This window comes from Colius striatus, chromosome 1 (genome assembly GCF_028858725.1).
Source record: "Colius striatus isolate bColStr4 chromosome 1, bColStr4.1.hap1, whole genome shotgun sequence".
Taxonomy (NCBI): domain Eukaryota; kingdom Metazoa; phylum Chordata; class Aves; order Coliiformes; family Coliidae; genus Colius; species Colius striatus.
In genome coordinates, this window is record NC_084759.1 from 16052223 (window position 1) to 16072705 (window position 20483).

The 20483-nt window shown below is 41.0% G+C and overlaps 1 protein-coding gene across 2 annotated transcripts in view; it reads right to left on the minus strand.

Moving 5' to 3' along the window:
* Positions 1-282: 282 nt before the first annotated feature.
* Positions 283-20483, minus strand: part of ALKBH8 (alkB homolog 8, tRNA methyltransferase) — a 51558-nt gene continuing 31357 nt past the window's right edge. For both annotated transcript variants that reach the window (XM_061991947.1, XM_061991938.1), the window contains 5 exons: positions 17497-17603; positions 12269-12423; positions 11211-11476; positions 2144-2293; positions 283-945 (listed from right to left, as the gene is read on the minus strand). In XM_061991947.1, coding sequence (XP_061847931.1) covers positions 376-945; positions 2144-2293; positions 11211-11476; positions 12269-12423; positions 17497-17603 — 1248 coding nt within the window. In that variant the 3' untranslated portion in view covers positions 283-375. The remainder of the gene's footprint in view (positions 946-2143; positions 2294-11210; positions 11477-12268; positions 12424-17496; positions 17604-20483) is intronic.

Genomic DNA, 20483 nt, shown 5'->3' on the forward strand with positions numbered 1-20483 from the left:
AGCTTTACCTTTGTTGCCCAGAGCTCCACTCAGGACACTACAGATACACCAGCACAAACTGATGTAAAAGAAGAGAGAACCAGGCCCTTTGTCATTAAAAGCTCAGCACTGTCCTTGCCGATTTCCATGGCCAGTATTTGCCCACTAAATCCTCTTCACTATAATTCACAAGAGTGAAACAAATGCTGCAGAGGTAGTATCTGAGTTTGGCCATTATTTTGTTAACACATGCACGCAGTGTCAGTTACTGTAATTAACTCAATAAATCTTTATTCTGTTATTTTAAAAGAGGTAAATAGCTGTAGCCTGAATTAGAAATACCCTCACACTGTAAAAAACAAACAAAACAACAGACAGTGGAGGAAACACCGCAGACTACAATTTTTCTAGAACCACACACCAGTTTCCCTGATCATAGTAACTCTTCTGAACCCTCACGCAATCCAGGGATCTGCATGCTGCTTCCAGTTCCCCTTCACAGAAGACATGGTAATAGCGGTGGAAAACAGGGCTGAGTTCTTGTGACTCCTTAGAGTCAGCTAGAAACAACACTGTATCAGCACTTTCCCCTTTCTTCTTAGCGGTACCTTTCAGGTGCCAGGGAACCAGCACATCCTGAGAGTGAAAGGAGGTTCTGTTAGTGTGAACAGGCAGTCTGGTGGCTGTTGCTGGCTTTGCATCGCAGCCTTCATCCTTCAGTTCATTAAGGAGAAGGTCAGAATGTGCTGAGTTTTGGCTGCTGTTATCAGGCATTTGATCACTAAGAGGTCTCTGGGATGTGCCAGTATGGATTTGCTCCTCTTTGTCTTTATTATTATGCTTTTCCTTAAGGTATTTAGACCTCTGGTTTTTGTATTCTTGTTCCATTGCCCAGACATAAATAAGTGCTGTTCCACCAGGTCTTAGGAGCCGGACTAGCTCACGGATAGCAGCCAGTCTCCTTTCCTACAAAGGAAATGCAGAAGTGTGAAGTTAGTGTATAAACAGGAAAATGGAATGGCAGCAATTCCTCCATACTGTCTACCCCAAGGTACAGCCAGAATCAGAGGAATTTTTGCCCACTATTCATTTCATTCATACAGCCCATCACTATGCACACACCAAAATACTGTTCTAAACACAACTCTTGCTGAAACAGTTTCTTCACTGAAAGGGCTGACAAGCATTGGCAGGGCTGCCCAGGGAAGTGGTACAATCCCCATCCTTGAAGATATTTAAAAACTGTGTAGATGTGGTGCTGAGGGACATAGTTTACTGGTGTGCTTAGTAGTATGAGGTTAATGGTTGGACTCGGTTATCTTAAAGGTGTTTCCCAACCAAAACAGCTCTGTGATTCTGTGAGTCTCCATTTCAAAATAGTGCTGTGCTGAGCAGGATTTCTTGGATGATAAGCCCATCTGGAAGTGATAGGTGCCTCTTTATGAAGGTTATTTAGCATCTTAAATCTTCACAGATTCCTATCTACCACACCTGATGAAACACACCCTAAGTTTGCAGCTGAAGGAGTGAGACTCATGGCTTAAACACAGGCCCACTGAGCACTAGAACAAGGATACATCAGCCTTCTGCAAAACTGACTTCCTGCTGTTTTATATTGTGTTTGGAAACCTTTGCTGTGTTTCTAGTATGGACAGACCAGCAGTCCCATCTGCAATTATGACTCCATGGTCTAGAAGTTTGTTACAATTGCACATTCCTGTCAGGAGAAGCTTACACAGCTCAGAGATACAACAGACCAGAGAGTAGTGCCTCTGTCATTGCAGATAGACAACAAAGGCACAGAGAAAAAAAACCCTTGAGATCTGTTCAAGATCTGAGCTGGGAAGTAACATATCTCTTGACTCCCAAAGCAGAGCCCCAGTATCATTAAATGTAAGCAGACAAAAATGAAACACAAACAGCAAGATCAAAGTGGCAGGAGAAGCAAGGGCATCTGACAAGCAGAAGGAGAATGTGGAGAAAAAGTAAAGAAGCAGCAGAGCAGCTTAATTCTGTTCTGCCAACTGCTTATACCAAATGCAGGCTTTCCATTTCTCCCCATTTTGTTCTTCCCTTTTGCTTTCCTGGGCCCAAAGCAGCAGCTTTTTTGTAGCACTATTAGCCCTGCACAGCAGCAGAGAGGAGCAGGGCAAGGGTGCCGTACCGCAGTGGAGAAGTGGTGGATGACAGCAACAGAGATGCAGGCATCACAGGAGCCGCTGCGCAGCGGCACCTGCAGCGCATCGCACACAAAAGCCTCCTGATTCTTTTCTCCACAGATATCCACCAGGTTTCTGCTGCGGTCACAGCCAACCTACAACAGAAAGTGTTTCATTAAGCTTTTTGTAAGGGGATAATTACAAGACTAAGAAATGATTTTCACTTGATGCTTACGGTAAAGTCATCGCAGTCTCCTAGTGAGGAAACACATTCTAGTTTAACAGAAAAACAAGAGCAAGTGTAAGTGGAATATATGCTTCTCAGGAGCAGATATAAAGAAGAAAAACACTGATGCTGAATTAAAACAAAGGTCAGATTGGATGTTAGACAGCTCATTAAAGCACTCTGATTCTGAACCAGCTGAAGGCAAGATCAAGTTTCAGTCTAACTTTTCCTCTAAACTGACTCTTAGAGTATCTTGCAACCAGCAAAACCAGGGGTGACCTAACCTCAGTTTCCTTTCAGTTGCCATTTGTAACCTGACAGCATTTGAAGCAGCCAAACACTGAACTCAAAAAAGCTGAATCTACAAGTGTAAATGACAATCTGGTGACTGTGGTAGTACCACTGAGGTGTGCCACACAGTTTTAACAACCACCCAGGTTCCATCACTTCAGCCTGGGTAAGGAACAGCTCAGTCCTTCTCTCCCTCAGTATGACCATCCACAAAAATTAAAGCACAACATAACTTTCCAAGGTTCTGTACAGTCCAAATGAAGTAACCATTAGAAACCATTTCAGGACATCTCATAAAACGTAAATTTTTTCTCCCCTTTGAATCCTGCCCAATGTCCAGGTAGGAAAAAGCATCTAGAAGAGGGTTTTTACATGCTTGCATAAAAACACTAAGTACAAACTGATCAAGACTCTTCTGAAAGAATACGTAAAACAAGATATGCACCACCCTCATTTCGCACACACTGAACATTAAAACCAAAGCCTCGTATATCAAACTCAGCCTGCAGGAGAATGTGAAATTTATTTATGTTTTCAGTGATCAGCAACAGACAGGCAACAAAGAATAGATTCAGAATCCTACATAATTACTGTTGACAGCGTTTATTGCATTTGACACAGAAAGAATACTAATCCATCCTTGGTGCAAGAAGAATAGCAAACAGCTGGCTCTCATTAATCAACCCAGCAGAGACAGCAGTACTGCTAAAATTAAAATTCTCTGCTGCAGTAATTAATGAAAATATATTTATTTTCCATCATAACTTCTCATTTGATCGGTTCAAATCACTTCAGCTTTCAGCCCACACCATCATAGTTTTCACAAAAATCGTTACTCTGTTCCAGTTGTGTATCTTGAAAGTTTCCAGGTGACAAGCTCTCTGGTCAGGTCCCTGCCTTTTGGTCCACAGTAAATGAAACAGCTGCAAAATGCCAACCTGACAACCCAAGATAATCGTCCACAAAAACAGTACTAAGAATATGTAGATACTGTCCTGCAAATTTGCTCTAAACAAACATGAAAAGATCAATCAGAGCATTGCTTTCTTCCCATTTATTCCTTGGCCTGGTGCTTCAGTAAACACAGAGACTGAGTAAACAGTGTTCTTTATGAATAAAACAAGGAAACGCATGTTTACTTGGAAGTAAACATAAATCCCCATCCTTTCACACTGGAAGCCAACTGAAGTGTCTTTAAATTACTCTCATCATGGGGTAGATTTAGTTGACAACCTGCATGTTAGAGATTCCATGCCTCATTACCAGTGCCTTCAACTACTTTTGCAATTAAGACATTAGCATGCAGTATTTAATAAAACTCCAAGGATCAAATTCACTGCTGGCAGAAGGAGGGAGAATACTGCTTGCAACTTCCACTGACAACAAGCTTTCTCTGGAAGAATTGCTTTTGCCCCTGTGCAACTATAGTAAAAACAGAATAGATAATAGAACTCAATCCTCCCCTCCTAAAATGACCTTGAAAAGGACAGTGCTGTATGTTGATGAAATCCAATGAAGTGAGGATGAGAACAAAGGCACAACTGCCAGAATGTGAAGTTCTCATTTGCATCTAAATTATATCAAATAATTAGGAAGTCAGGCTTACTTGTATTGTCATACTTATTATAATGTGAAGCTACATCCAAAGCAAAGAGATTCTGTTTTGCCATGAAAATGGGCATCTTGAATGCACAGCTGCTCCAAAACAGGTATATTAGGCTAAAAATTTACATGGTTTTAAATGTAAACGTTATGATAGGTACTCTGCATATATGCATAAATGCTGAACACAGGGAGCCACCACAGATATGCCTGATGCTGAAACGAAGCAAATCTAGCCTCCCTTACTAGAATTATCTCTGCATGATATTTTAAAATAATTATAGTCATCGTGTTCCTGCATTTTCTAGCTTACAATAACCATGTACTCCTTAAAAAGCAAAACAAATTAGTTTCAGTTGCTTAGAAAACCCTGAGTTGGCAAAAAGCAGCTAACTTCAGTGGTGCAATGGCAGCTTCCAGCTGGAAACTCAGCCTGCCTGTGATTTTTATGAGTGTAGAAAATATTTACAGCAAGGGGCAGAGACCCCAAGCTCAGCTTTTCCCAATTCTGTTACTGATTTCTACATTCTGAAGTATGCAGAAGCGTCATTTACAGGAAACAGTTCAAAAGAATGTTTATTTTTCTCTAATTAAACATCTAATCAAAACATTTTAAAAATGTATCTCAAAACATAACTGGAATGCTTTACATTTTGACAGTTCATATCTCTAATTTAGATGTTCAGCATGGGACACTGTCCCTGCTGACATCAATTCTAGAAGAGTGAAGAAAGGTAGACAAATTGCTATTAGTTCAGTGTCCACACCAAACAGAATCTAGTACATCTCTTGGTGAGCCAAGTTCTCTACAGTTTTAAGCTTTCCTGTTTCTTGTTGAGTCTTCTCAATCATTTCCTACATCTGTTTTCCTAGTTTTCCAAATTAAACTCCTTGCTCAAACCTCCCAGCTTTATATATCTTTCAAATAGCAACACCGCCTATTCATCTGAATTCAGCTCTTAGTGAGTCCATCTCTCAGCAAGTTGTTCTACACCTTTTAGTTTCTTTTCAAAGGAGGCTGGTTTCTCAGATTTTACTCCAGGAAGCCAATCTCACATCCCTGCCTTTTCAGCAGGTACTTCCACCCCTACCTTCACTGCTTTTTGTGATGAAGACAATGGCTCACAGGAGCTCCTGAGTGGCCACTGATACCTACATACTGAGGTTCAGAATCCACTTGCATTTAACATAGATTTCAGGCACTGATTTTCATTGTGTCTGGATAAACATTAACTGCATTCATCTCCTGCTTAAGGCAAGAAATCTGTATTATCATGGAGGTTTCTTACTGCCAGACTAGAACACCAGCAAGCACAAAACTTAGGAAAGAGGCAAAAGTATGTTGTCATTTCACATATGGCACCCATTTCAGGGCATGCTGGGCAATACAAACCTTTAGACTAATGGCAGTACCAAAAAAAGACTACAATAAAAGAGGATAAGGGAAGGAAGAAACAAATGTAGTACCTGTGATTTGTCTGAGTTTACAGCAGATCCTGGGAACTGGATAAAAGTGGCAGATATCTCATCCCACTCCTGTGCGCTCTCAGGCACCTTCACCTCCACTGCTTCAGCCAGGAGTACTTAAACTAAGTTTTATAAAGTCTTCTTAATGCAGTGGTTTGCAATAGATCATTAGGGAGCAAAAGACGCTAAATAAATAACTAGCTTGCTTTGCAATGGTGCTGCAAATCTGCAAGAGATAAATCCTCTTGAAAGCTTGAATAAAGACAGGTAAAGATGGGTCGATGTTGCCCACCATTACATATTTTCTTTCTATGTCACCTCATTATAACTAACTCTACCTGGTAGAATTAGTCTATTTAAGTGTTTGGAAACATGATTGATTCGGCACATTAGAAACCGATGAAGAAAACAACATCTAATTCTAAATCCAGCCGTCAAATGGAATTATGTGGCTTCCCAGAGAAACACTTCAGCTATAACTAATAGCACGAGAGCCTCAAGAAACCAAATTGCATTCCAGCAAACAAACACATGTAGAAAAAGAGACACCAGTACAGCTATGGCAAGACAGACAAATGTCCTTGTTCCAGTTGGTCTGAGTCAGGCTTTTAGTATTCCTTTCACATAGTGTTTTGGTTTTCCATTGCGTACAGTCAGGGTGTCTGTGGAAACAAAGTGCTGCGTCTAAAACGTGAAGTTCCTTTCACAATGACAAAGTGTCAGAATCAAGTTGAGCAATTCAACATTCCTTCTAGTTTTGTGCTGATGCTGCCCACTTCCTACTGAGCTCTCCTCCCACATTTCCCACCACTTTAATGGCTCCTGTTCACTGAGAGAAAAGTGCAGGAAAAGCTCCTCTGTCTTGCTCTCCAACAGTTAAGATACAGTGAACTTGCTCCAGCCATATTTTTACCAATTAATTTTACACTTCCTGCTTTTACCCACCACTACCAAGTCCTTCAGATAGCAATCTGTTCTCAATCAACACGAACCCAGAGCAACTAAGTCACCCACCATTATGTAACCACACTGCAGCAAATATTCACCCTCCCTCTTCCTCACATCCTGCCAAAATCAAGGCTTCATACAGTTCTTGTGGATCCCAGTTTGGGACAGTAATGTAGAAAACAGACGCACAAAAGGATGTCTTCTGAAATACCTGCTACATCACCAATTACCTTTGAATGACACATATCATAGAATGTCCATGTCTAAGCAAACCATTTGGGCTCCTACACTCCTGCCATTTTTCTTCCTCACATAAGTATTCTGGCAAGGAGAGTAACTTTTTAATATAAAAAGAAAAAATATCTACCCAAAGGCACTTTCAATTGTTTTTAACTAGATTTCCCACCAGACTGTCTGTTCAATTAAAAATGTAAACCACAAAACGGAAAGGCTTCAACGGCTTTCACTCACATCCTGGCCCCATGAGCATGCTGAAGGTTCCTGGGGGGATTTACACATCATCACACCTACCCAAACACTGCAAACTGGGAAACTGGGAGCTAAAGCTCATAAAAATTGATGAGATACATGGCAGTGATGTCAGCTGGCTCTGCAATGAAACTCTTGTGATGATGGGGGAAGGGTAAGGCTGAAATGTAGCATTCTGTAAAAATAAAAGTTCTGCTTACAGATATGGCTATTAAGCTTGAAAACACATCAATATGAGCTGTAAAAATAACTCCCTCAAATGAGGTTGTGTGGAGTCTGTGTAAAATCAGCTCTAAAAGTGTTTCTCTCTTTTGCACTCAAACAATAGAAAAGGTGAGCAAGACAGAAAAAGTGATCTGATACTTCATTAAATTCAATCTTCATCCTAACTACATCAGACTTGGATTCCATCTCATTCAAACATTCTTCATCTGAATTTGTTTGTCATGAAATTGCTGCTCTTTCCCTGTCAGAATAACAGTCGTTACAGCACTGTCATTTTCAGTGAGCATAGCTAGACTATGTGCATTTCATTGTCACAAATACAGTAGCACAGGCCACAGTGGAGGCATTTTTAACAGTGTCTGATGATTAAAACCAACAAAGCTACCTTAGCTTTGATCAACCATTAGCACTGCTACTTAAAGTAGCAGTACAGCAACCTTTAAAGCACACTGGTTGCCTTCAGAAAGTGCTTGCCTCAAGGTTTTCAGTATTTCTGAGTGAAACCACCTGAAACTACATAGCTGTACTAAAAGTGCTCTACCTAGCCCCTAATTTCACAGCACTGCTTTACTGCTTCTTTCCCAATGGGAAAGGCTAAGAGCACCAGTGTGCTGTGCACAAAAACAAGAGCCACAGCAACTGCTGTGAAGGAAAGGCTGCAGCAATTAAGTTTCTGCCCATATTTTATGTCCCCAAGACCAGTAAAATGAAGGAGGAAACTGATGTCCTGCATCTAGAGAGCACTCCCCTTATCCCAACAATACATATGATATACAAAACACATTCTGTAACCCCTCAGCCTTGGCTCCTGCCCAACCCATGGTAAATGCAAGCAGCACAGTATCAGAAACAGCTCTGTATAACCACACCTTTCTGTTGAGACCAAATAACAACCCAGGAGGAAAACAAAATGTGGAAAAGCCTGCTCCTTCCTCCCTTAAGTAAAAATAACAGTTGAACAGCCTGACTCATCCAACATAGCCACTCTGCCAAGGAAACTGGCTACCCATGCTAATACTGACACATCACTGACCATTATTCTACAGTCCTTCCTATACAGCAGTACAGCAAGGGAACAGAGGTAAAAATCCCATTACTGAACAAATGAGTACTGACTTCACACAAATCAGAATCCACAAAATAAAAACCTGATGTCAATCCCTCCTGCAATCACAGAAACAGTGAAGTATTTAAAGTAGCACCCCACTTCAAATAACAGCCATTACCAGTTGCTTTAGAGGAAGATGCACAAAAAAATCAGCACAATAGTTCACTCTCTAAAAAGCTGACCATACCAAAAATGTCTTGCTAACTCATGCCTACTGGCACTTTCCTTCAAGTCAAAGAACACGGGTTCGTATGACTTACGAACAAAGCAAATTTACGTCCTTTAGAAGAATTTGACCCCATCCTTGCCTGCTGCTCAGCCCTTGGCTTCCTGACATTTTTGTGACCAGAAGTTCCACTCAATAAATGGCACTAAATGTGCCTAAAGTATTTTGGTTTTTTTCAGTGGAAAACAGTTTGCTGCAGTTTACACTGCTCCCAAACAATCAGGTCTCCTTGGATCACATCACTATCCTCATATCACATAATCACAGAATAGTAGGGGTTGGAAGGGGCCTTTAGAGATCATCTAGTCCAACTCCCCTGCAGGGTTGGATCAGGTCACAAAGGAACTCATCCAGGTGGGTTTTGAAATCCTCCAGAGAAGGAGACTCTACACCCTCCCCAGGCAGTCTGTACCAGGGCTCCCTCACCCTTCCAGTAACAAGTTTTTCCTGAAGTAGAATTTTTTGTGTTCCAGTTTTTGTCCATTACCCCTATCACTGACATACACCTTTCAAATACTTCTAAGTACTAATGAGGTTCCCCCCTCAGTCTTCTCCAGGCTGAACAGTGCCAGATCCCACAACCTTTCCTCATAAGAGGAAATATCCAGGGTAGGTGATGTAAGGAAAACACACTGCTAACCCTTCATCAGTACTCAACTATATCCAACAGCCCTACCTCCCTTTGTGTCCAAACCAGTGCAACGCCACACCGTTCCTCTCACCTACAATGATTTCATTCTTAGTCTTTTGGATGTACCTTGTCAAAAGTATTCTTAAAATCTCTTTAAACTTGATACACACATTTTTGCTTTAATCATACTTTGACTGACACAAAAATAAATATAGTGGAAAGGAAAGGAGTCCCGTACATCCTCCTGAGACTCTGCTTGGCTTGCAGATGAAAAAAGCAAATGCAAAGCCCAGAGTCTAGCTCCAACCAAGAACAACTAGTTGCCACCAGTGGAAAATAAAACATCAAAGGAGGTCAAATGAGTAAAGCAGTTTCCAGATTCTGTTTTTCAAGTGTCTCAACTGCTTCTTTAAAAGTTTCTTGTCTCTCACTTATTCTTCACATTTTGATTTCTCCTGCAGGCACATATGAAGTAGGGTAACTCCTAAAGTAACAGAGCAGAGGGACTGGCTTTAATTTGACTGACAGTAAATATGTAATCTTTCTTTCCCTTAGTCGGTTAACTCTGAGCTCCAAAAAACAAACTGGTGCTGACAATTTCTAAACCCAGTATCTTGCATCTGAACACTGCATCTTGCAGACATGTTACCTTAAAAGTCTACCACAAACCAGCACAACAGCAGTTTACCAAACTCATTCTAGGACAAGGTGACCTTTGTGGTATCCCAATAAACTCCTCTCTTCCCTAGGTAAGTTTGCTGATTTTTCTTCCAGGAATCAGGAGTGAAAGACTGAAATGTACTGTGCATTAATAATTATTTTCAGGCTACAGCAGTCAGGTGTAAACATGCCTACTTATAAATCAGTTGATTTTGTTCTAGCTTATAGAACAGTAATGGAAATAAATCCATTACTAATACAGACAGGGCTGTAAATAACGACTTACAGTTTATAGCTGAATATAAGTAGCAGGACAGAAACTCCTGAAACGGGCAAACAAATCTGACTTTTATTATTAATAATGAATGCCTTGCCTTACATCGAAGTTTTCAAGCCTGAAGGATTTCAAAGTGTTTCACAGTACAAACACATGAAAGAATCAGACAATTCTGGAAGAGGGGAGAGCAGACAGCACAATACACTTCTCTTGAAAGATTTCTTTTGGGTAAAAACAACAGGAAGTTTGACCCTTGCAAAAAAAGTCTTTGAAACATTTGCAATAAAAACTCTCTTTTGCTTCATATTTCTATGTGATGAGAACATCAGCAAAAATGTCAGAACTGTCAAAAAGTAAAGAGAAAGCCCAGAAATCTGTGCAGAAATTGAGATTCCCCCAGGAGTTTTACATTGGCATATTTTACTGAGCCTATTCACAGAGTCAGAGGTGGAACAGTCAACCATGACATCATTCACAAGTGAGCCAAGCCAGCAGTCAAAGGGAACTGAAGAGAATACAAGAAAAGCAGTGCTGCCAGTGGAGATTTCAGGGACATGCGCATTGCATTCCCCACCTGTTGGAAGCATTCAAACTGCCCAACCATTTTCCCTTTTATTAAACTTCTTCAACAACAAAAAAGACTAGAGCATCCATTACAATTTTTCAATCAACTGCTGCCATTACTATTTTTTAATTGACATATTTTGACTTGCAAAGCAAACGTGGCTTTGAGAAAGAAGAAAAGGGTAATGCACATAGTAAATGGATGTGGAAACTTTATACAACTGGGAATTGATGTTGGATCAGGAAACAGCTTTCTGTTCTCGGTACTCTTCCCACAACTGAAGCACCAACATGCTACAACTGCTAGATGGAATAAAACTAGTATCAAAGAAAACAAATGAGAGTAGCTACTACTTACCATGTATAAATCCTCATTGATGCCCAAGTATTTTCCATTACCACAACCAACATCAGCCACTACTGACCCTTTTGGTAGGGACCTGAGAAACTCTACAATTCGAGGCCATGGGCTATGCCTGGTACTGCTGAAGTGTGTGGCAATCTCTTCATACACCTTGTGTACATATTCTTGCTCCAGCTTTGAGGCCTCTACCTCATCGTGGGGAAATGAAGGTTGCACCTGTCTTTGCCGTCCTTTCTGGCTGTCACAGACAGACGGATAAACTACATATAACAAAAGACACACAAATAGTTTTTAAAAGTAATTCCTTGTTGGTTAAACTTATTTTATTATTATTAAACTTATTATTATTATTTTAGCAAAATAAAATCAACAGTGAAATAGTAAAATGAAACAAATTTCCTTCATTCCTCCTTTACCTTTTATAAATTGAAAGGCAGGTCAAAGGCAGGTTTGCAGTGATCATTCACAAGGTTTATGTTTTCAAAAGTGAGACAGTGTCTCTAATACCAAAGATCATGACATCCTTGCAATTCAGCCTCTGAAACTCTTTTCTGGGGGCACAAATGAACTTCAATTCCATGTAATCACTGAGCCACCTATCTACTATTTATCTGTACTGCCCTAAGGCACTTACATGGCTCTATCACTGAAGATCTGACTGCTTCTCCTTCTCTAATGTACTTATTTTCACAAAATCACAGTTCCTTTCAAACAAAAACTAACCAAAACTGATGTGAACCTGAAGAACAGTAGCTGCTTCTATTACAGTATCTATTACATTCCAGCACTTAAGGTCTCAATGAAATGCAAGATTCCAGATTATTTGCCTGGCTCGGGAGCAAGCCAAATACCTTCCTGTATAGAGAAACTCCAGCAACCACACAGATGAAACCAGTTCCAGCCATATAGTACGGCCAACCGTGAGTCATTCAGGGATGCCTATGAGGACTGCCAAAACCACTCAAAGGGATAAATTGGTTTGCTTTAAAGAAATGCTTATATATTGGTGATAAATATAAATTTCATCTTGAAGACTATGTCAAGATACTTACTACAATTGCAAGGGCCTCTCCTCACTTTCCTGAATGTAAATGATGTCCTTGTTTCCCTTCGATTTAATGTTAAATCTCCAACATCAGCAGTGATTGTTCCAACTTTTTGCCCAAGCTCAGATGCTTGAATGACATCATATTTCCGGGGTGTAATCCTAAAACAAAGTAACACAAAATAAAAGAATAAAATCTGCATCAGAAAAAAACCCCAAACAATCCATCTTTATAAGAAAGCAATTCTTACATATTGTGACAAGCGTGATTACAACGTGCTTTTTCATATACTGCTGCTTCTCAGCTTTCAACTTACTCCATTTCAGAGAAAAAAAACAAGTCACTGACAAATTAATGATGTTAATCAAGGTGTTATTGAATCACAAATAATTATAGCTCCCTTTCCTTCCATAAAGTTTGATTGTTTATTTTTCTAGGACTTGTATTTTAAAAATATATTTATTTTATATTAAAAATTATTATTAAAGATAAAAGTAAAAAGGGTGGTTACAGCTATAAAAGCATAGAATTGGCTGAGCTCTACATTAGCACAGATTGAAACTTTTTTCTTACAAATGGGCCTCTCCAATGAATTCTGCTTTGCAACAGAAATGCCTTTCCATTTAATGACAAGAAGATGCAAAGAACATAGCACTTGGAAGAATTGCTAAAATGCCTAAAGGGAGAAATTCTGCTGTAGATCTTTCTTGACCAAAATCTATCAATCAATCAAGGAGACTGGGAGTAGAGCTTCTCTAAGCTATTTCTGGATTTAGCATGAATCTTAATAGAACACAAAACCCATAAAATACAAGTAATTCGGAACATTCTTGAGATGACACAAGTTTCAAGTAATTTTATGAAGAGGTTTTTCCATTATGAAAAAGAAGCAAACCCAAGGATATAATAACTGTACAAACAGCTCTCTCTCACAGTTAAGAGGAGGAAAACGAAAAAGTAAAAAATGAAACAGCTGCACCCACATATAGTTTCCCATCACTTGCACATGGGAAAAAGTAGACCTCTTGGAACAAAATGGAAACTCTTCAGGGAAATAGCTTAGCACTTCAAAGATGTTAACTGTCATACTGAAACACTTCCTGAACTTTGTCATCAAGGAGATTAATGCTGAAATTTCCTCACCCAGAAAACAAAACAATATCTCTGAAACTGGCCTCTCAGTGAAGCCCCTTCAGAGCTGCTGACTTTGAAGTACTCAACTCTCAACAGGAGAAGGTATCAGTATAAAACTGACTTCCATATTGGTTAGCTCAGTTTAACCTTCATAAGTTGATCCAAAAAAAAAAAAAAAAAAGAAAAAAAGGTGTCTTAAATCTTTTTAAAAAGCAAGCATTCAGTATCATCTCAAATTTCTACTGGAACTTTTCTGCAGGCCACACAAAACTGTGGACTAGGGTCTGTACTTGCAGCAAGAAGAATGATCTGCCTGCAGAGAAGGTGCCCTGCAGCCTGAGCAGCACTGGCCCCCTTTGTTCAGGGATGCTCATCTCTAACCCAGTCACAGCAAAAAAGAGTGCAGGTCCTTTCTGTCTAGAAATTAGAAAGGAGTACATTGATGCTCCATCTAAATGTTGCAAAAAGATTACATGGAGCATCCCCAAGGACAGAAATCTCCTAAACGCAGCTATGGAAAGGATGGGATCTAATAAAGAACTGTCCTGTTCATGGCAGATAATGAAGGTATGCTGAAATAATCAGATGAAGATGCCCAAGACTCCCTGGACAGGAGAACTTTAAATCTTCATATTTTATTTTGATTTTCTTTTGTACTTGCATCAATGAGCTAAGCATAGCAGCTAGTATTTTCAGAAATAAGTCTTATTTTTCAAGGTTATAATTTCAACCTACATAATTCTGTTTTGCCTATAATACAAGCAAGAATTCTAGATAAAGGCTGGACTAAAAACAGGATTCCCAATGTCAAAAATAAAATGCTGCATATCCTCTTGTTTGGCACAGTGTTTTGCCAGGTTACCCAACCAAAAGTGAAACTCATCAGAAAAACACGTCACAAATGAATCTCATTAGAAAAGCCGTAAGTTTACTTTCACCTATGAGACAAAATGAGCACACATCTTTTGCTCTCCTTGATAAGGATTATTTCTTAACCATACGTTTCTATTTGGGAGAGAACTGAACAAAATCCCTTTTCCTGTGCACTTTGTTAACAGGGTAAAAATGAAGTCTCTAATTGCCTTGGCATTCCACTACATACATTGAAAACATTTCCAGAGTAATTCCCAGACTCAATAAAAGTAGATAAAAGGCATCAGAAATGATCCTAAATACATCTTGACATTATGTACACAAGTGAATTAACTCCACTCGCTCACTGGATGATTAATCTTGATTACAGTAGTAAGCTACACTAGCATGAGGGAAAGCTTACTCCAGCTGATTATCTTGACCCATTAGTGCTTTTAAAAATACACACAAAAACTCTTTTTAGGAAAGGTGGACAAGCACTGAGACAGGAATAACTTCTACATGAGGAGAAATATATGAATTTTCATTTTAAATGCAGCTTATATCAGTGGTTCTCAAAAGACAACTGCCACTTGAAGGTATGTGGTGGTTTGGCCCTAGCTGGGTCACCAAGTCATAATATCACTTCCCCCTCTAAACTGGACAGGGGAGAGAAAAATAAAAAGAGGTTTGTGAGTTGAGGTAAGGACAGGGAGATCACTCCAGCAATCAGCATCAAAAGCAAAACAGACTCAGCTTGGGGAAAAAAAGGTTTGATTTATTAATGAATCATCAGAACAAGGAGATAAGAAACAAAATAAAATCTTAAAACACCCTCCCCCTTCTTCCTGGGACTCTCCGTCCTTCCTCTCCAGTGGCACAGGGAATGGGGGTTATGGTCAGTTTGTTACGGATGGACTTCACTGCTGCTTTTTCTCAGGGAGAGACCTCCTCACACTTCCCACTGCTACACTGTGGGATCCCTCCCATGGGAGACAGTCCCTCATGAACTTCTCCAGTGTGGGTCTTTACCATGAGCTACAGTTCCTTAGAAACTGCTCTGGCACAGGGCCTCTCATGGGCGCAGCTCCTCACACCCTGCCCCAACATGGGTCACCCACTGGGAGAACAGTCCTTCAGGTACCGACTGCTCCAGCCTGAGTCCCTCACAGGATCACAAGCCCAGACAGCAAACCTGCTCTGGCGTGGGCCTCTCTCTCCCCACAGACTCCCAGATCCTGCCAGGAACTTGCTCAAACATGGGCTTCCCACAGAGTCACAGCCTCCCTCAGATATCTACATGCTCTGGCATGGGGTCCTCCACGGGCTGCAAGTGGATCTCTGCTCCCTGGTGGCCTCCATGGACTGCAGGGGCACAGCTGCCTCACCATGGGCTGCATCACAAGTCACAGGGGAGTCTTTCATTTAGGGCCTAAGCACCCTCCTCCCCCACTGACTTCGGTGCAACTGTGCAACAACAACTTCTCCTTCTCAAATATGTTACTCACGGAGGCACTACCTCAGTGACTAATTGGCCAGGCCTCGGTCAGCTGCAGGGTCCAGCTTAGAATTAAGTGGCATTAGCCCTGACAGCTACATGGGAAGCTTCTGGAAGATCTTTGTTTAAAGAAGCCATCCCTGTAGCCACCTCCCCCCCCCCCCCCAAACCTGGACCAGGCAAAACGACTACAAGGTACAAGTGAGTTGAGAACTGGAATGAGATTGTTACTTAGTAGGCAGGTACACTAACCCAACGTTAATGCCTGCTGGCAAGTGCCCTGCATGCATCCTTCTCCTTCTTGGGAGTTTGGCTGCCCAGGGCGGGCTTGGGAAGAGAAGAACTGATGACCTCAGAGAAAACTGTCATAAAGATAGCCTCAGCCCAGTCCCGTAGAGGTGCGTGATGCCCAGGGTTGGGGACTGCCCCACAGCTCCTTTAGCTAGCAGTGCCACTGGAAACTGCACTGTGTTCTCAGAGTTGTACATAACCTTTCCCAAAGACAACTATCAGTATTGCAGAGGACAGAATAAGAAGCCATAATGCTGGTATCGGTGTTCAGTCTTGTACACCAAAAACCAAAGGACTCCATTGCTCTGGGCTTCTATAATGAAGCACGTCAGTAGTATCAGATGCATTTTATGACTATTTAGTTTAATGAGGGAATATACAGGTGGTATAAGTGATCTATAAAAATGAACAATGCAAAGGTCATTGGGGACTTCACACTCACCCTTCATAATACAAATTAATCAGTGAAATTAAAAGGCTGAAAATCTTCTGTCAGTAAAAGGATTTAATGTTTAATTTACACAGAATGCAATTAGTGTCTCCAATTGTCTGCTGAAAGCAGTGACAGCTTGGGTCAAACAAAGGAAGAAACATTTACCATGGTCATTTCTGTCCAATATGAGTGTCTCCATATTTTCCTGAAGCACACCACTGTCACTCCGAGCTTGCCAAGATTTTAGCCTTTTTTCCAATTTCAGCACTCCCATTATAAGTAACTCCCAGTGGTGCGTGATTTTAAAAGCATGTGTTTAAACTCTGCAGTAAACAAAGCCTCAAGAAATCTCTTTGCCAGATTGCAAACCTGCTCAGTATAAGGCAGCTTTATTAGTGCCCCTAAAACAGCTGAGAAGAGCTCAGGAAGACTTCCCTTTGTTGTCCTCATGCCCTCTGTGCTGAAGTCTCTCTCTTAAAACAGCCCTTCTCAAAAGCCTTTGGTACATGTGATCCTACAGGGAAAAGCTGTGGACTGAAGAGACAAAGCTGGTGAAGCTGATTTCAATAGAATCTATTCTTTTTCACTGAGGACTTTCACACCAGCAGACACCCAGGCAGGGTATGGAGTCTCCTACTCTGGAGGTTTTCAAAACCTGGACATGTTCCTGAATGACCTGATCTAGGTGAACCTGCTTGAGAAAGGAGGTTGGACTGAATGATCTTTAGAAGTCCCTTCCAACCCCTACCATTCTCTGATAAGTGAGAGTCATTTCTGAAGGAAACTTCACTTGTGACAGCAGCAGGAAACTGCAACTCAGGAAGTGGCAATTAGCTTCCTAAAATGCCCAATTTTTTCAGTTTAACCTGAGCAGCACCTGAGCAGAGGAGTGAATTTGTGTATTAATTATAAAACCCAACTTGATTTCCTTCAGAGCAATTTTTAATACAAAATGTTATCAACAAAGCAAGTGAACACCACATATTATTCTCCTATTATCAGCAATGCAAGGACTCTTGCACATACCCATGTGTCCACAGGTATCTGGATTCTCCAGCCATCACCAATAAACTGCATCTGGGCAGCATAATTGCCACTGTACGGCCATCAGGGTGCTTGAAATCCATCACAATCTAAAAAGAAACAAAACCAAACACCACAAATGAGCATGACTTCATATACATTCCAGGAACTCTGAAGTCCTAGCTTTGTTTGCCTCTTCAATGTGTTTATCGAAATATTGCTACAAAACAGCTACGTATTTCCTAGAGATGCAAAAGCCTTTCTGTCTCTGTCCTTAAGATTTCACCCTTTCAGCAGTGTATTCAAAAATCTGAGGCAGTCACAAATCTATATGCATAGATAGATAACTGAAATACTCAATATATTAATTTTTTCTTTTCACAGTAACAGCTTTCTTTGTGAGAACATGATAGCACTGTTTTGTCTCTGTGTGTGCCTATGAGGTAGGAGGATTACTACTTAACTAAATGCAACTGCATAAGAGGATGGGAGGGCTCATTTGCTGTAACTCAGGCATCTGAAAGTTAGGTACCTGGGCTAGGGCAGTCAGCTACCGTCTCTTTGTGGAGTCTATGCAGAGAGACACTTATCTCCACAGAGTGATTCATCCTAGTCTAAAATGTAGAGCTGAGTGCTGTGGAATGGCCCTAGACCCTCTGGAAATGCCTATCCATTCACAGCAGATTGAGCTGAGACAATTAGATAGATAACATTTAGATGATCAGTATTAGGTGAGATAAATAATTTCCAACCTGCCCACACGCAGTCTCCCAAGATCCTGACTAAGATGCCAACTACCAGACCATCCTTTTATTATTTGCCACCTGGCTTCTAGCCATGACAATACATTGAGGTAACGCTTTCAGTTTTATTCCAGTTTCACAGCCCAGATGGCAGTGCTACATTTTGCTTCTGCTTGGGCTAGAAATGTTATCCTTTTACATTTCTCAAATGAGAGAAACTCTTGCTGTGGAAAATAAGCAGCAGGTCATTTAAGCAAACCAAATGAGTTACAGACTACTTGCCAAAAAAATAAAAGTGGTCAAAATCTATTCAAGTCAGTGGTTCCAGCTACACTGGAGAATTAGCACCATGAAAGTGCTGCCACCTGATTTGTAACCTACTAACTACGCAATTTAAAAGCAGACTTCATACAGTATGCCAGATCGAAACAAATTAAGCAGTTCTGCTTCTGCATACAGATGCGTTTAACAAAGAGAAAACTGCAATCATCAGTCATTCCACACAAAGAAACAGCAAGACAGAGACTGAATAAGCAAGACTTTTAAGCAATACAAATTACCACTTACAACATTTACTATTTAATGTTGTGCACACTGAAGCACACTACAATGGCATTTACATTTTTAGGAAATAAATTATTTACACTGGAGTATCACCCACACAGTGACACAGCTTCTCCTGATGAGCTACCTAAATTTAAGGCAAGAAATGACAAGGGTGACAAACAGTGGGGCTGAAAGGGAAAATGAGGTACGGGGGAACAGGAACAAAGCCTATCTATAAGCTCTGATTAATGATTATGAAACACTTCAATAGTTACACAAATAGATGAATGGCAGCCACTTGCTAACCTACTTCCCTTCCCTCGCACTCAGCAATTTCTTCTAGGTATTCTCAAAGAAGCATGGAGTGTGAAAGGAGGAAACACAGTAGCTTCACAGATCTGATGGGGAAGTTGTCTCATAAAGCACAACCGGGTGCAAATCTCTGTAAAAAAGACAGAACTGTCTGGCAAGGCAAAGAAACCACGGGATAACTACTCAGGACCAGAAAGTAAGGAAGGGAAAAGTAAAGAAAAGTGAGGAGTGAAGTGGTCAAATGAAACAGGTGAGATGGTACCTCAATCTGTCATTTGCCTCTCTGTCTCACTGCTGTTGGAGGAGAAAGATGTGAGGGGACAAGACAGAGATTGGCGTCTTCTGAAGTGTGGCAGAATAAACTCAGTATGACACTCCATTCAGATCCTTCCCAGAGTCACAGTTACTGTCCCTCTTTCTGGGTGTGCAGTAGCTACAGCGCTCTGTTCCTGCAGATGTTGTTTAAGAACCATACTTTCTCCAAGAGTCAATGAGGACAATTCTGTGGGGTTCCCTATGCTTCCAGTTCCCATCTCTCTCCATGGCCCAGAGAGAACCTCATCTGATTTTACTTCCACATGCCAGGCTGGGGACTCCATATGAAGCAGTGGGAAACAGTTCCTCTAGCTCCCTGCCTTCTCTGTTGCTTTAGCTCATTCATCTAAAATTCCTTGTACCCTACCGACTGCATGGCCCCAGAGTCATTTCACAAAATATGCTGTTCAAGCCCTGTCCTGTTAACAACTGTGCATTCAAAATAGCAAAGATTAAGCATGCTCTGTAACACATGGCACGCTTGGAATGAGAGGCCACAAAACTATCCCCGGTAGATGGATTTTCAGGCGGAAGTGGCATGAAAATACAGTAAAAGAGGAAAGCATATCCTCCTGGCTGAATTTAAGCTTCACTAAGCCAACAAGAACTAAGTGAACTGCAGGGGACCTCATTAATACTTATAAATATCTTAATGGTGGATGTCAGGAAGTTGGGACAGCACCTTTTTTCTATTGTATCTAGTGACAGGACAAGGGGCAATGGGATGAAGCTGCAACACAAGAAGTTCTGCTTAAACACAAGGAAAAACTCTTTCACTGTTCAGGTGAGGGAGCCCTGGCACAGGCTGCCCAGGGAGGGTGTGGAGCCTCCTTCTCTGGAGGTCTTCAAAACCTTCCTGGACACTTTCTTGTGTAACCTGATTTAGGTGGATCTGTTTTTAGCAGGGGCATTGGACTAGATGATCTCTATAGGCCCCTTCCAACCCCTACCATTCTGTGATTCTATGATTATATCTACATAACATCTTGCAAGCTCAGTCCTCACCAGTACAGGATCCCAGCTCCCTGCTTTGTGTTGAAAAAGCTGCTGTACTATCACATTACACTGTGTGGC